Raw genomic sequence first — 15357 nt, 5'->3', positions numbered from 1 at the left:
GTGTCAGAAGGTGCCACAGCTGGATGCCAACATGAAAGTGCTTTAAGATTTTGTTGGTCACCTCTTGGGCCACTAATGATGTTTCTGTAGTCACTCTGCAATTTCTGGGTCCTTTCTTTTCCCCCAGGCTATCCCCCACATTATGCTTTCAACCAAAACTTGAATGAGGATAATTTTTTTTTTTTTTTTGAGATCCTGAAAAATTATAGGGGAATCTTTAGAGAGCAGATGTTGGATTTCTGACTTGGCATAAACTGCAAATGAAACTTCTGCTCTTTGTTAAGTATTTGGCCATTAACAGTCCAAATCATAGACATTGCTACTACTACTACAAAAAAAAAACCAAAAAACCCCACAAAAACCAACAAACTCAAAAAAACCACCTCAACAAAGTCCATATCATAAGAAAAAACAATCACAAACAAAATGCAAAATGAGATTTTCAGGTTGTAGTTGTCTGACAATAAGAATTTGGTGGAGGGAAGGAACCAGTTTAAACAGGGAAAGACAACAAACATCTGACCACAGATTAAAAAGTCAAATGGACAGAGAAGCACCAAGATATCAATAGGAAGAAGTACTGGTTGTATTTTAAGTCTGAGCAGAAGCTGAGAGGAAGGTGACAGCATCAAGAGCTCCTGCAGACTGAGGTGAGCATTAAAAACCCCAAGGATAATGTTCTGAAATAAAGGTTCTTGGAATTTCTGTCAAGTGGAAAGCTAGGAGTTCTATATTCTGAAAAAGAATTGCTTAAAAGGACTCACATATCTCCTTTAGATACATCACCCCCAAAGGCCTCCAGGCTTCCTGATGTAACGTTCATCTGGACATGCATCTTCTTGGCTGAAAAAGATGGGGGTTTTGGTTATAGAGCAAGAAAGTGGAGCTTTCCTGAACAGAAACAGAATAAAATGTTCTGCACCTTCAGAGATGTTTTTAGGTACTTGAGATTCCAGGTCTTCTGTGCTTGATGATGATTTCTCAGTATTATCTTCCCTGAAAGAAGGGAGCATCAAGGGTCACAAAATCAGCAGGACGCTGAGCTGCTTACCAGCTTTGCAACACTTCCAAAACTTTAGCCAAACCCAATGTTGTAGACATGGTGTCCCAATACCACTTTCTTTTCAGAGCCACAGGGGAAGATTATAAAGACCTTCTTCCACAGCGGATTTATTAAAATAAGTTACCATTTTCTCTTACAGTCTTCAATCCACTCCCCCATGATGGCATGATAGGTTTCCAGGTCCATGGAGATATCTTTGTGCTCAGGGTCAAGCTTGTTGCACAGCTCTTCAAGACCACTGTCCCCTGACTCCCGGCTGGTTGTATGTCTCAAATAATCAACTATCTTAGACACTGCCACTTTTCCTAAAACAGAAGCAGAGGTCAGATGCCAAAGCCTGGCAAAGCACCATAAAAAAAACTGTACAAGCAGGGCCACACTACTGAACTGCATCGTATCCAGCTGCCCTCAAGGGCTGCAGACAAGCAACTGATTCCTGAACCAGTTAGAGGAACTAGGAAAAAAAGTAGTTTAGAGCTCTTTTTTGTTGGGTTGAGGTTTTTTTTTTTTTTTTGTAGTGGTGGGTTTTTGGTTTTTTTCTGTCTAAAAATCCAGTTTACTGGTTTTATGAACTTCAGGTTAAGAGGAACACAAGTTGACATGTGATACTGGTCTTTGCTCTCAGGGCCAGGCTGGAGAGGGCTCTGAGCAACCTGGAACAGGGGAAGGTGTCCCTGCCCATGGCAGGGGCATGGAATTAGATGATCTTTAAGGTCCCTTCCAACCCAAACCATTCCATGATTCTACCACTTGTAGTCTGAGGTGGAACTGTGAGGAATTGTCTCTTCTCTGAAGTTTCCCAAGTTTCTAACAGGATAAAGGCTGAAAGGAAGAAACAGTCACTTGCAATAAGGTAACTGCCAGACATGTGTCGCTCCCCTCTTTCCCCTGTGCTAAAGCACTGCAAAGATCAGCAGGGGAATGTTCAGGCACAATTCAAAAGAGGCACAGACATTTAGATTTAGATATTTATTCTACATCTTCCACAACACAGGCACCCGCACATCTCAGAGCCTGGTATCTCTCAGGGACCAAAACACAATTTGAACCTTGGAAATCCATTGAGAGGATAACAAGAGAGAGCAATGAAAAAAACACTGGCAAACCTGTGTGGTGGATGTCACATGCACAGAAGATGGTGGTCAGCAGGTTCTCTTCACAGATCAAGCTCACATCGTAAATATTGTCAGCTTTGCACCCCACTGTCTGCCCCACTCCTGCGAGGAACAAATCTGTTATTGCCCATCTTTATTTGCTGATGGCAACTTCCACCCCAGATGACTGAAGCAACAAAACCAGCTAACCAGTTCCCTCTCCAATAAAAAAAGAGCTTTTAGTGCTAAACAACACAGGAACTGGTCATAGTTGGAGCCTCTGAGCTGGGAAGTAGTCCATGCATTGACTTTTATGCATGTAGTTTTGGAAAAATTTGCTTATTCTTTCTATGGAGTAAACATATGAAACAGGACATTTTAAGAAGTCAGGTATTTCTTCCCTCACCCTTCACATACATTATAGGGAAATCATTAGAGTTAACTTATTAAGAAAATAATCCCTAAAACAAACAAAAAAACCAAACTAAGAGCAACACCCAGACTCCTGTATCTTCAAAATCAGTCTGATAGACAAATCATAGGCTAAATTAAGAGCCAGATAAAATTCAGCTATTAAAAAAAATGCTAGAATAATAACCAAATAGTAGTCTCAGTCTCAAACTATTAAAAAACATCTTTATCTGTCAAACCAAAAATGAATTAGCAAATTTGAAAAACATGTTTGCCTTATTAAGTCCTCACTTTTTACACTCATATTAATATTTTTTAGAGAAAACTTAAGATTTGACTCAGCTCTTTTTGCAGTCTCCTAAGAACTTGAGTACTACTAAAGTACGTTTTACCAGTTTAAGCGGTAAATAAACGTCATCTACATAGGCTGAATTTGAGATGTCTGGAACTGCAAATTAGGGGGTGTTTTTCTTCAGTATCTTTACCTCCTTCACTTGAGGGAAATGTCTTTGGCACAGGAGGCTGGACCCCAGAACTTGCTGGCTTTTTTTCAGATGTGAAGACACACAAATTCGGACTTGAGGTCAGATATTTCTGCTCGGGCCGCGCGTCTTTACGCTGGGCTTTGTGCTGGGCATTGGCCTCCCTGGCTCCAAAGCAGAATGGAGAGGAGGTGTCCACTGGAGAGGAAGGCACCCACGAGCTGCTGGGTCTCTCACAGCTTTCCAGGATGGAATAGGTTCTGTTTGCAGTGTGGGAGCCAGAGCTGGCCCCCAGACCAGGCAAGTTGGCAAAGAAAACGTTGTCACTGTCAAGGCTGACCACAGGTGAGCAAGAGCTCCCACAACTCCTGCGGGTTCTCCTTTTCAGGATTTCCTCCAGGTTTTTTTTAGTATTGCTCTGTGGGCTGTCGAAGTTCTGGGACTGAAATTTTGGTATCTGTAAGGCTGGGTTGGAGACTTGGTCCATCATTTGGATGGATTTGATCTTCCTGCAGATGCTGTCCACCGGGTTGTGGTGCCGTTTCTTAGCTCCACGCTCAAAAGACTTCATCGTTTCTCTTCTCTTGCCCAATATCTGGAAAGAATAAGCACAAGATACAAGAGTCAGGGGGATTAGCACACACACATATTCATGCCAATTCTTCCACTTGGCTGCTTTGGCATCCAGGTGTTTGAAAACCCTTGTTCCACTTATCAGCTGTGACAGAAACTTTCAGCCAGGACATTCTTCTGTCCAGGGAACTAGAAGTTGATGTGGACAAGCTGGGAAAGAAAGACACAAATACTTCCTGAAATCTCACTGCTTATTCTTAAATGCTATAACCATGGCAGGGAGGTGAGGGGGAATGAAAATAAAAACTTAAGAACACCCTGCAAATTAGCAGAGGACTTTTTTTAATTAAAGGAAGCCCTTTAATTGCACTGGGGGTGGCAGGGATGGGGCAGAAGAAGTGAGACCAACAAGACTTTCAGCATTTCTGTGAGCCTACAAGAACAAAAAAATCTCCTAAATCCAGTGCTCCTTATGCTAATCAGCCACAGCTGCCATACTGCCACACTGGGAATCACACAATAAATATGCCCTACAGAAGCACCTCATCCTGTGTGTATTTTCATTATCTAGTCTCCCAGACAATATTTAAAAGGTATTTCCTACAAGATAAGCACATTTGCATATGACTAAGGCATGGGAGGTTCATTTTGCAGGGATAAATCCTCATTTCCAGGGAGGTTCCCATGTCTACCCTGCACATTGCAACCACCTGAACTGCTCACCTGGGAGTTATTTATTAAATAACAATAAAACATACCCAGTGAATGTGAATGAAGTTCCCAAGAATCAGATTTTAAGTGATTTTTTTTATGTAGAAAAATTAATTCCTTTCCCCCACAACAACAGCAGGCTTCACTAGCACTTAACACTTACATAATCTTTTGAAGCAAGGAATAAAATTATATATAAGTCCTTATTAACCTCAATTGAAAGAAACATAAATACTAAGTGTTTAATTTAAGCTGGTTTATTACAGGCATCCTGCATGGCAGCATCTTAGCTCAGATAAGCAGAGGCAAGATCTCTAAGTTTATTTTTCTAGTAACATTTACTCCAATGAACATGTCCTTAGCCACAGGGATACTTCAAAAAATAAGAATAAAAAGAAGCTCAGAGCAATTTTAGAGAAGAGACTGCTTTTTAACTATGTCTCACTCAAAATATTTACTCCTCAAATAAATGCCAGGAATTGGAAGCAATCTTCTTTATTAGAGATGTATTACTACACACGTATTATCTCTAAATAGATTAATTACCTTTAAATTAAAATTTAAATACCTTCCAATTAGTTTAGGGCTGTTCTTGAAGCACATAAGAGCCTTCAAGCAGATATAAATAACACTCTATTAAAGGGCATTTTTTTTTCCTGTAATTTACCAGTAAAAAAATAACCAAAACAGCCAACAAAAAACACAGCCCAAGACCTTATACTTACATGAGCAAGTGGAAAAATAACTTCTCTTCCTTCTCTGAAGGAGCCAGCACAGCTACTTTAGCTATTCCTCTGAGGAGTAGTGGCTGAGTGAACTTCAGCGTTTAAATGAGCTATTCTGCTGGAAAATCAGCTTTACAAGGTACAGATGCTGCCTCTCAGCTGCGAGGGACCACCAGCTGCACCTGGCTTCTAATCAAGCATCAGGCTCCTGCTTCCTGCCCTTTTTACTTTTTTTCCCCCCATCACATCTCTCCTGCAGCTGTTAAATTAATTGTCTGTAATTTCAGTGCAACTTGAAGTCTCCCTGCTCTTCTAATTATTGCTTAAAACAGCAAGGAACGTTGTGATACAGGTTATTGCTGTGTCAAAATCCTGGTTCCTGGGGTGTTTCTCACTTCTATTAGCAGTTCTTACCTGTTTTTTCCACCTACAGCAAAATTTCAAACAGGAGCAGATGTCTCCTAATTTCTGAGAGTTAGAACAGGGAATTTGGGAGCTGTATAAATTTCATCACTCTCACCACTTTTGAAAGGAAGAAAGTGTTGAAGTCTCTTGAGCTGATAGTGTATTAAATACTCTCTCTGTCTTAGCTGTCATCTCTGCCCTTGGTTCTGTGAAAAAAAATGTCATTAGGACCCTTAACTAATTCCTCTTTTTTGTATTAAATTATCAAGACGTGCAGTAGAGCCTGCCTGTCTCAAGAGCTGTATGGCTCCTGCTAAATTACCCTGTAAATGCCCATTCTTACATGGCCACATCTCCTTTTCAGCCTGCAGAAAACTGTTTTTTCAGCTGGTCTTTTCACCTGGTGCTTGCTTCAGACTTGTCCATTGCTTGGGAAAAAAAAATATTGTACCAACCTGTGGTTCACTGAACTTCAGAAGTAACACCTCTTTCTGAGGTGCTTGCACCTTTCAAAAATTTGTGGATTTCTGCTCTTTCCTGATGCTTTCAAACACCCCTCACCCCACATAATACAGTTAAATTCTTCTTAGAATTGTCCCTTGGAGCTGCTTCTCTTTGTGAGAGCAGTAGAACCTGGGCCTGGCTCTAGCATTGCTCACACATTAATCCACAGCAAAGTCCCTGTTACCTCTCTTGAGTAAGGAATTTACATTTTCTCTGACAGAATGGATTTTCCACTCCCTGTTCTCTATCTCAAGCAGTTTTTAGCACAATTCTTCTCATACAGTCTAGAGAAAAGTCAAAAAAGCTTCTCCAGCAAATCTGCAGTGCCTGAAACACACCCAAGGACATTTGTGATGCTGAATGTGCAACAGAATAGTTAAATAAATTTGAGCCAGCCACAGATGGCCTCTCTAATCACACACCAGAGAGCATCTCTTTCCTTCAGAGCTGCACCATGAAAATTCACCTTCCCAGAGAAGTTGAAGACATCCCTACTTACATTGTGGGGGGGTGGCCTAGGTGGCATTTAAAGGTGTCTTCCAACCCAAACTATTCCATGGTTCTGTAAATTAAGGTATATTATGAAAATAAATAACACTGAAAAACATGTTTGCACAGCATAAAATGTATTGATGGATTGCAGATTGGGTTGTTTTGGTCAAAAGGTTTTACAGGGCAAATATGGAGCTTGTAAACAAATTTCCCCTTAGTCTGCGTGGGATATATGGGGTTCAAGTCCAGAATCAGCTTTGAAAGATTACAGAAACACAAAAAACCAGCCCAAAAAGAAGAGGTCATACGGTTCATAACCATGTGTCTGGGCAGAATCAGTTGGGCAATGAGCCTTAAAAAAGGATTGTCTAATCTATTCTCTGAGTTTCTCAGTGATAACAAATCAATATCTTTCCAGGGCAATCTATATTTGACTTTGCTACTTGTTGGAATCTGTGGTATTGATGATTCCGAGATTGTAGAAAGTCTCTTTCTGCCCTGCTGCCAAAGAAGAAGCCATAATTCATCTGTGCTGGTTTCAAGGTTGTTTATTCTGTTTATCTCTAACATGTTCTGCTGCCCTGCCGCAGCTCTGTCCTGCAGGGCAGCGTGTGGGGCTCTGCCCTCAGTGGGATGTTACAAACATTAAATACCAGAAACTACCTGTGCTATATTTACAATAATGTGCCAATATCTGTCACCTACGTTGGACAGTGTGTCCCCAGCCTAAACCAACAGAAAAATGCCAACACTACAGTGAAACATGGAGGGCATGAAGAAGGAGAAAAAGGACAAGATACACCCAATTTCCTCCATCTTGTCCCCTTTGGACCCCTAATCTAGAATCCTAAAATTTTACTTTTGCACCCGTGCCACACTTAATTATTATCAAACACTCAGAGCTTGTAATTCATCCTGTGAGATTGAAAACTCTTTTTCATGGACAGAGATCAGAGACAGTGTCTCTGGGGGCTCTGTACAGGGGGGTTCCTGACCCCTGCCAGGGTCCCAGACCTTCCAGGGCAGCCAGAGGGATGCCCTGGATTCCCACAGCTACTGGTAGAAAGCTTGCCCTGCTATGCAATTTGCTGCAAATGAAATGCAAAATGCTTTGTAATTTCCTACCTTGCAGGCTCTGCCATGACATTCCACAGCCTTTTATGATGCTGTAGTAGCATGCAGAAGGCAGAAGGACACTGTGCTAGGTGCTGCCAGACAGAAGTGGGATGGATTTGCCAGAGCGTTACCAAACTAAGAGGGGAAAAAAAAAAAATCCCAAAGGAAATGAGAATAAGCCCAAAGCAAAGGTCATAAATTGTGGGAGATTTATATCTTGACAGCAGCAGTGTTTGCTGACGTACCCACTGACCACCTACACACACCCCAGCTGCACCTTTCCCTCAGGAGCAAGCCATGGATCACTGCTGCCCTTACCAGGATACAATGACTGCATCCTGTATTTCCAGGGAAATATTTGGGAAAGTGCACAGTCGTGATGCAAGTCAGTGAGGTAAGTCTGACCCCATTGGTTCAAAGAGGAGAACATTTTCCCCTCACCTCAGTGCTGAAGTTCAATGCCAGGAGTCAGCTTTTTATCACTCACAGCATCAGGATATGCAGCCTGTGCCCTTTAGATCATCTCGAAAAATAAGAATAGGTTATGTTCTTTCTAATAAGGGGTCCTGCTGCTATAGCAAGCTTCCCTCTACTTTTCTCTCTCAGGGTATTGATTACATGCCAGAGCCACTTCCTCCTCCAGGTGAATCAGCTGAGAAATGGCAGCGCTGACAGTGAGTGTTGGGTGCACAGCTCATCATCCCAAAGTGCCACAGTTTTTTAGTGTGTTATGATCCATAACCCAGTTATGGGCTGCTTCGTTTTTCAAGAGTACGAGCTCACATGTGCCCACACACAGCCACAGTTCTTTTGAGAATGCAAACACTCCCAGTGGCTGCACTGCCTCCCCAAACATTGCCTCCTGTCCCTGTTTACAAATAAACTGTGTCCCATCCTAGAAATGGCTGGAGTTCTGGGAAGGGTAAGATGGCCACATCTTCACAGAATCATGGTAAGAAAAAGGGAGGAGCTGATTTTTAAAAATTTTGATCCCTGAAGTAGAATTGACAAACCTGGAGTTCTTTGTTCTGCGTGCAGACTCCGTACAGATCTCCAAGGAGAACATTGTGAAATACACTTTTATTTGAAAATTGAAGCAACTTGGAGTCACTGGTCATAGTAAAAATAAATGTATTTAGAACTATGAGTTATAATTTAAGGGAAAAATAAAAACAGTTTGAAAATTAAAAAAGAAAAAAAAAAAAAGAAAAAGCCAAAACCAGCAAATCCCCAAACCATTATGGTAATTCTATTTGAGACTGGGTTTATTTCACCTGATGTGGAAGGTCCAGGTCAACTGTCTCTTGCTACAGGTTGCAACTAAACTCCTGATTTTTAGACACACTGGTGGCACTGAGGCATCTGATGATACAGCAGTAAAACCATTTAATTTAAGATGATGCTGTCAAGAGCCTGCTTTTGTTCTTGAACCAGTGGTCACCTGTCCCCCTAACAAGGCAGTTCAGATTTTGATCTGCTCAGTTCAGCTCCCTGCTACTGTCCAGGCAGCTCAAAACAAGCCCCAAGGATCTACAAGGATTCCTGTGGGACTCAGAATACAGCCAGGTTTGGAAGAGAGACTCCAGCAACACCAAATCAGACTCACTCAGATTTTGCCAAATGGTCAAAAGACAAGAAAAACTGAAGCTGTTTTTCTACAGTGTGGTGACATCTTTCTCCATGCCTCCCATTCTCCTCCTCCACCAAAACCTGAAGTTCCCTCTGGTTTCCTGCCTCCTGGCCAATCTCCCAGGCAGCAAGTTTCTACCTCCCTGTTTGCTTTGCTTCTCCTTCTGCTTCCCTGGAGTTTACAAAGGAAAAAGTACAGGAGGAGAGATGAAAACCCTGGTTCCAGCAAGCAAGGCCAGGCATCAAGTGTGATTAACTCTGCCTGAGGACCAAACCAACTCTCCAGAAGAGTGTTTCTGACTATTAGGAAGTCAGGATTTATTGGGTATTTTTGGTCTTTTTTGTTGTTGCTCTTGTTGAGCTTTGTACTTTTACTTGTGTGTAAAAAAACTAGATGCAAACAGTGATTAGAGACTCAAACCACAGACTCCATCCTCTGAATGTATGCAAGGAATAACCTCAAGCTAGTAACACTGGGTAAATCACTTTTGTCTTGATGCTGCTGAGTGATTTACCATCTTTTCCAGCTCCCACAAGGGATGCTAATCTGATGTATTGTAGATTATCCTGGGTAAACTCTCACTATCCATATTCATGCCCACTCTGGCTGTGATTATTGATCATCCAGCAGGAAGGTGATGCTTTGCAAACACACAGGGCTGATGCTGATGTATTCAGGAGGTGTTCACCTGTTTAATGGGGTGCATCTCCAAGTGCATCCATCTTTCAATCATTTCAATCAGGACTTCCTGCAAGGCTGCAGGTTTCCCTCAGGAGTCATCAGACCTTCTGCTTCTCCATCTACAAGGCTGACAGGAGATCCCTTCAGACTCCTCTGCCCCGCCACGGAAGGGGAGGGCACCTCCACTCCAAAGATTTAAAAAGGGACCCCTGGCCATGTAGGAAGGAGAGCTTGTGACACATCATCCCAAGCAAAGAAGACTGAAGGTTTGTCACCGAGATAAGTATGAAGGTAAGTGAGAATTTTTTGGTCTGTAGCAAACATTTACTTTGCAATTAATAATTTTTTTTTTTTTTAATGTGAGTGCAATATTTAGGAGTTGCAAGGGGGCTTAAGAAATTTTCCTTAAAAATAACCTGAAAGAAATACACACATAGATATATTATTATATGTATTTTAAACAACTGCATTAAAAATACACCAATAGCACAACCTCCCAAACCTGGGATGAAATGAACCACTGTGAAACATCCAGTTAGATTTTCTGATGCCCATCACTGTTACCAATACAGGAATAACAACACGCTGAGCTGTGTGAACAAGCAGAGGTACAACTTATGCACAGAGGATTCATGCTCAATGTTTCCATTTGCATGTGCTGCATGAGTGAACTCACTCCAAGAATCAAAAAAAACTTGTCTTGTGATTTGTTTTAATCATGGTTGATATTGATAGGATGCTAAATTAAAAATATTTTTTCCTTTTTTTTTTTTTTTTTTAACCTGAGGAAGTAGAGATTTTGTCTCTTGGTTTGTTTGTTTGGAATGACAAGCCCCCTACATTTGCTTGTTGCCTACGGTTTGGTAAAATCAAGGTAGATTTTATATCATCTTTACCCATTAGTTTGTACATTATTCTCATTTCTGGAGGATCTCATGTACTTTGTAAATAGGACCACAAAAGGTGCTCGCCTTGATGGCAGCTCTCACCAGGACGAAACGGATTTGAGTAAAAAGAATAAAGTTCAATTTAACATTAATCCTCTGATCAGATCAGCGTGAAACATCCACTGAGCAAGAGAAGGTTTGGCAGCAAGACGGGGATGAGGCAGGAGTTGAGAACACCCTCACATTTCGATGTGAAGTGGGGAGGATGTGCAGATGTGAAAGACTTTTCCTGCACCTTGTGGTTCTCTGTTGTGCACAGGGGCTGCATAAACTCCCAGCATCTGCCCTGGCCCTGTTCCTGGCAGCGTCCTTCGTTGCCTTCTCCTGGAGTGCCCCTCAGGTGAGCTCAGGCTGGAGCTCGTGAAGCTCAGAGCTTGGTGCCATTAAGTATTTGCACTAATTAGCAATGGCACAGAATGTTGACATGTCTCTTTTCCCTCTTTTTTTTGGCATAAAGGCTCATTTCCAAAGGAGAAACTGGACTCCTCAGGCCATGCTCTATCTGAAGGGTGCACGTAAGTCCCAGGATCTTTCCATTTTGAGGAGATAATTTTCTCCACCTCTGGATTATTCCTTGGTTCCACACAAGCAGGAGGTCCTGAGGATGCTGTGGGGGTAGAAGTTTTGAGGCCTGTAGGGAGGATGTACTAATTGCATGGTGCTAATTATGTAATGGTCACACCTTTGGTCCCTGTACAGGCCAGTCCCTTCACAGTTGGACTCAAGGTCCTTGTGGGTCCTTCCCACTCAAGAATATTCTCTTATTCTGTAGTTAGAGATTTTGTCCTTCAATCCAAATCATCAAATTTAACATAAATATTAATAATGAAAAATTGTTGATTTAAAATTAAAAGATATCAGGGAGCGCAGGTACTGAGAGAGGAAGAAAAAAACTCCCTGTAAATGAGGGGAAAAAAAAGAAGGTCAGAATCCTGACAGAAATGCAAAAGGGAGACAATATAAATAATTGCAACATAAAATAAATACAAGCTCCAAACAACTGTAAATATAACTGAAAGTTCTAGTGATGTTAATACAATTATTTCTAGTCATTAAAGTGAAGATTTGGACCCTTTTTGTTATTTTTTAAAAATTCTTCCAGATTAATAATGCATTGTGTTACTTCCCTAGTGTGCTTTGTATCATTCTTCCTGATGCATAGGAAGCAATGTGATTTTATTTTGTTAGTTTGGAATTTGGGATGGTTTTTTTATTCTTTTTTAATAAAAACACAATTTAAAAAACAATACTTTATAGTCCAGCAAAGAGATTGAAGGCTCTTGGCCATATACAAAATTGAAAAGAGTCCTTTAGGGATTTTGAAGTAGGAATTACAACAAGTTTGGGGATTCTTTTAACCCCTGTCCACCTGCTTTTGTAGAGGGACGCCGCTTCATCGCAGATGAGAGCCAGAGGAAGGACATTTATGACAGAGTGCAGCTGGGTAAGTCACCACCACAGGGGTGTGGAGCCCATCCTCCTTCCCAGGTTATGGGGGAAATCCCTGGAAAAGGGAGGGAATTTATTTTCCTGGAATCACAGCCAAGGAAACAACGAAACCCCCTTTTTTCAGTCCCTTCATTCCACCCAGCACATGACAAAGACTGACATTCCTCTCCAGTGCACCTGTGTGATTTCATTTACATAATTTCCAGACTGACCTGGCTGCTAAGTGGGATTTTCATCAGTGCTTTTGACTTTCTTCTTGCACTGGGGAAAAAAAAAAAAAAATCAGATCAAGCTATTAATTGTGCTGAAGCGACAAACAACAGAAGCAGACGTCATCAATCCACACTAGGCAATGTTTCTGGAGGGAACAGAATGTTGTAAAAAAGTTAGGAACTTACAAAGAAGGAAAATGTTCTTTTTACCTTCTGAGGGACTTGGTAATAACCTCCCTTTTAAAAAGAGTGCTAATCTCTCATGTTGATTATCAGGCTGGTTTTGAACATAAAATGTTATAGAGTGAAGAAGACAATATTTTCTTGTCTTTGAGTCTCTAGTTCTAGAAATAATAAAAAAGCAAAGAACAAAGTAAAAAAATGCCATAGGGCACTAACTAACCATGCATCTCTGATTTTTTCATTCTAGAAACACGCAGCCATAGCACAAATCCTTTATCCCTTTCTGAAGCTGCTGCACTGTTCCTTACTTCCTTACAGAAAGCACAAGAAGGTGAATGCACGTTTTGTCTTACTCTGACTTTTTTAAAAGCAGTTTTTCAGTATTTCATTTTCTAGCAAATTAATCTAGAAGGTCTGTTTTGAACTGAGATATTATTTAACAGAGAGCCCTGTATTGGAGTGTACACTTATACAGATTACAACATGAGCCACATAATGACAGCAGGTAAATACTTGTATATTCTGCTTTTACTTTTCTCTTCAGATGTTTTACTGGGTTGGATTCAAGGGAATGGCTATTTTAAAATTGAATTTTCCAACCCAAAAATTTTCTGGGGTAACTTTTTCTATGGAATATTGTTTACTTGTGAAAATTTTATTCTTCCACTGGATGTGGTGCAAAGGTTTAAAAGAATCCATAAGAAGAGGAGCTGTTGGTTTCACATCACCAGGCTGAGACCCTAAACCTTTACTCCATGCCCTCTGTCCTTAAATCTCTCACCTCTTCAGCTACCACAGACTTTTTTTTTTCTTTTTCTTTTTTTTTTTTTTTTTTGGAAATGGAGATAGGGCTCTGTGCTCAGCCCTCTCTTCTCTGCCCTGGCAGAACTCTGGATTAAAAAAAAAAAAAAAAAAAAAAATCAGTGGTGTTTTGAAGAGAAAGGCAGAATTAAAAATGAGCATAGTGCTTTGGACAAAATATACGAGCACTTCTAAAGTTAAATCAGTGAAAGTGTCATTTGCGTGTCCACAAAATCCTCTGAAGGTGGATTTTCCCAAATTTTAGGGGGATTTTCCTGCCTGCTATTGCTGTAGCAGAGGAGATGGACAGCAACAGACAAAAAAGGGTGAAATATCTGAGAGAGATAAGCAGAACTGGCAGCTTGTTTGAAAAAAAAATTGGTGGATTAACATTTCCATCACTGTGTTAGGAAATAACCAGTCAAACCTGGGTAAGCCATGCACTTGCAGATCATCTGATTTTAGACTTGACTGATGGCAATGCACAAATGAAGAACAAAGCCATTATTTTCTTCAGCATGAATTTTTTTTTTGTCATGTGCTAACTTACCCCTCTGGACATGGTTTGTATTTTTGTTCCTCAGCAAACAGAAAAATTCCTACATTTAAAAATGAGAGAAAACATGATTGTTTTTTAGAAATGCTGCCTCTTCTCTTAGCTGAGCAGACACACTGCACTGAATCTGTACCTAAGGCAGATCTGAAAGCTGAAAACTTTGGCTGGCTGAACTCTCCTTTATCTACAGCTTACTTTTCCCCATTGTGTCTTGTCTTACAGTGGAAGAAGAAAACAGTGAATACCCTGGCTACTTGACAGTCTATTAAATTGGTGAAATTATTTTAAATGTCTTTAACATTTGTACAGCTTTGAACCTGAAAACATCTCTTGTGTAAGTAAAGTGTTTCATCCACTCTCACTGAAGTTCCCAAAGGGTGAGGTGTTTTCACAGTGCAAAATTTTGAATGAAAAGGGATAAAAACGTACTAGTTCAGATAAATAAAGCATCTGTAACATTCCTGCTTTCTTTAGAGCATTTTTTGTGTCCCATTTGAAATTTAAAATACATGGCACCATCTCATCTGAAAAGATAATTAAAACTGTCTTTTTGGTCAACTTAATAAAAACGTTTTTCAATTGTCATTGGGAAACCTTTTACCACCTTCCACTCAGCTGAATAGTGAAGCTTTTTGAACTCTGATAAAGATATATTCCATTACCACTTCACTGGTGGCCCTGTAGGCTGCTGATGGTCCATAAATTCAGTGAGATATAAATACATTCCAGCTATCTGTGACTGCAAAACTGGTGAATTTTTAAATTTTTTTTTTTTTTTTTTTTTTTTTTTGGCAGGTATCAGTCAGCACAGAGAATAGGCAGCAGCACTTTTTGACCCAGTCCACTCCTGCAGAAATACTCTGAATAATCCTACTGAGCAAGTCCCAGCACATAAAGACAGTTTGGGGACAGGCCTTGCGTTATCAGGGCCTCATTAACGACTGCATTGTGATTGTACTTTTTTGTTCTTTCTTTCTGAGTTGCAGAACTGGAATTATGCATAAATCTGTTGATTATCATTCTGTGCTGATAAGGATGTATTATTTATGTAGTTCTGTGGTCTTACAGGAAAGTCCTCTGTAGTTCTAGTGTAATTAAAAAATAGCCACATGATTTCTGTGTCCAAGCAACTGTTTTATTTTTTTAACCTTCTAGTGATGTTCTTTATTTTTTAATGTTAAATTCCCCTAATACTTGTAATACTGCGATTAATTCTAACTCACACTGACTATGATGTTGCTTTACCTCAACACAAAGAAACACAGCTGAAGGAACAGAGGAATTAATTTGTTTCATAGAGGCACTTACAGTAATTGTTTATA

General features: G+C 40.5%; 2 protein-coding genes across 2 annotated transcripts in view; one reads left to right on the top strand and one right to left on the bottom strand.

Annotated features, from left to right (window-relative positions):
• The window catches only part of IRAG2 (inositol 1,4,5-triphosphate receptor associated 2), a 36352-nt gene extending 31153 nt beyond the window's left edge, over positions 1-5199 (bottom strand). The window contains exons 1-6 of the mRNA XM_032746442.3: positions 5060-5199; positions 3054-3645; positions 2170-2280; positions 1188-1368; positions 923-996; positions 765-843 (exon numbers count right to left, since the gene is read on the bottom strand). Coding sequence (XP_032602333.3) covers positions 765-843; positions 923-996; positions 1188-1368; positions 2170-2280; positions 3054-3621 — 1013 coding nt within the window. The 5' untranslated portion in view covers positions 3622-3645; positions 5060-5199. The remainder of the gene's footprint in view (positions 1-764; positions 844-922; positions 997-1187; positions 1369-2169; positions 2281-3053; positions 3646-5059) is intronic.
• Positions 5200-7955: 2756 nt separating this feature from the next.
• On the top strand, positions 7956-14304 carry SPX (spexin hormone). Its single transcript, XM_030263447.4, has 6 exons — positions 7956-7970; positions 11094-11174; positions 11292-11349; positions 12216-12278; positions 12926-13009; positions 14258-14304. Exons 1-6 carry the CDS (start codon positions 7956-7958, stop codon positions 14302-14304), a joined length of 348 nt encoding a protein of 115 aa, XP_030119307.4.
• The last annotated feature ends 1053 nt before the right edge of the window (positions 14305-15357 follow it).

Source organism: Taeniopygia guttata, chromosome 1A, assembly GCF_048771995.1.
Source record: "Taeniopygia guttata chromosome 1A, bTaeGut7.mat, whole genome shotgun sequence".
NCBI classification, from domain to species: domain Eukaryota; kingdom Metazoa; phylum Chordata; class Aves; order Passeriformes; family Estrildidae; genus Taeniopygia; species Taeniopygia guttata.
This window is presented reverse-complemented; position numbering and strand designations above follow the sequence as displayed.

Excerpts from the sequence above, each read along its gene's own strand:
- SPX (XM_030263447.4), top strand. Across the intron at positions 11,350-12,215 it reads GCTCTATCTGAAGGGTGCAC|AGGGACGCCGCTTCATCGCA; the intron begins GTAAGTCCCAGG and ends CTGCTTTTGTAG. Across the intron at positions 12,279-12,925 it reads TTATGACAGAGTGCAGCTGG|AAACACGCAGCCATAGCACA; the intron begins GTAAGTCACCAC and ends TTTTCATTCTAG.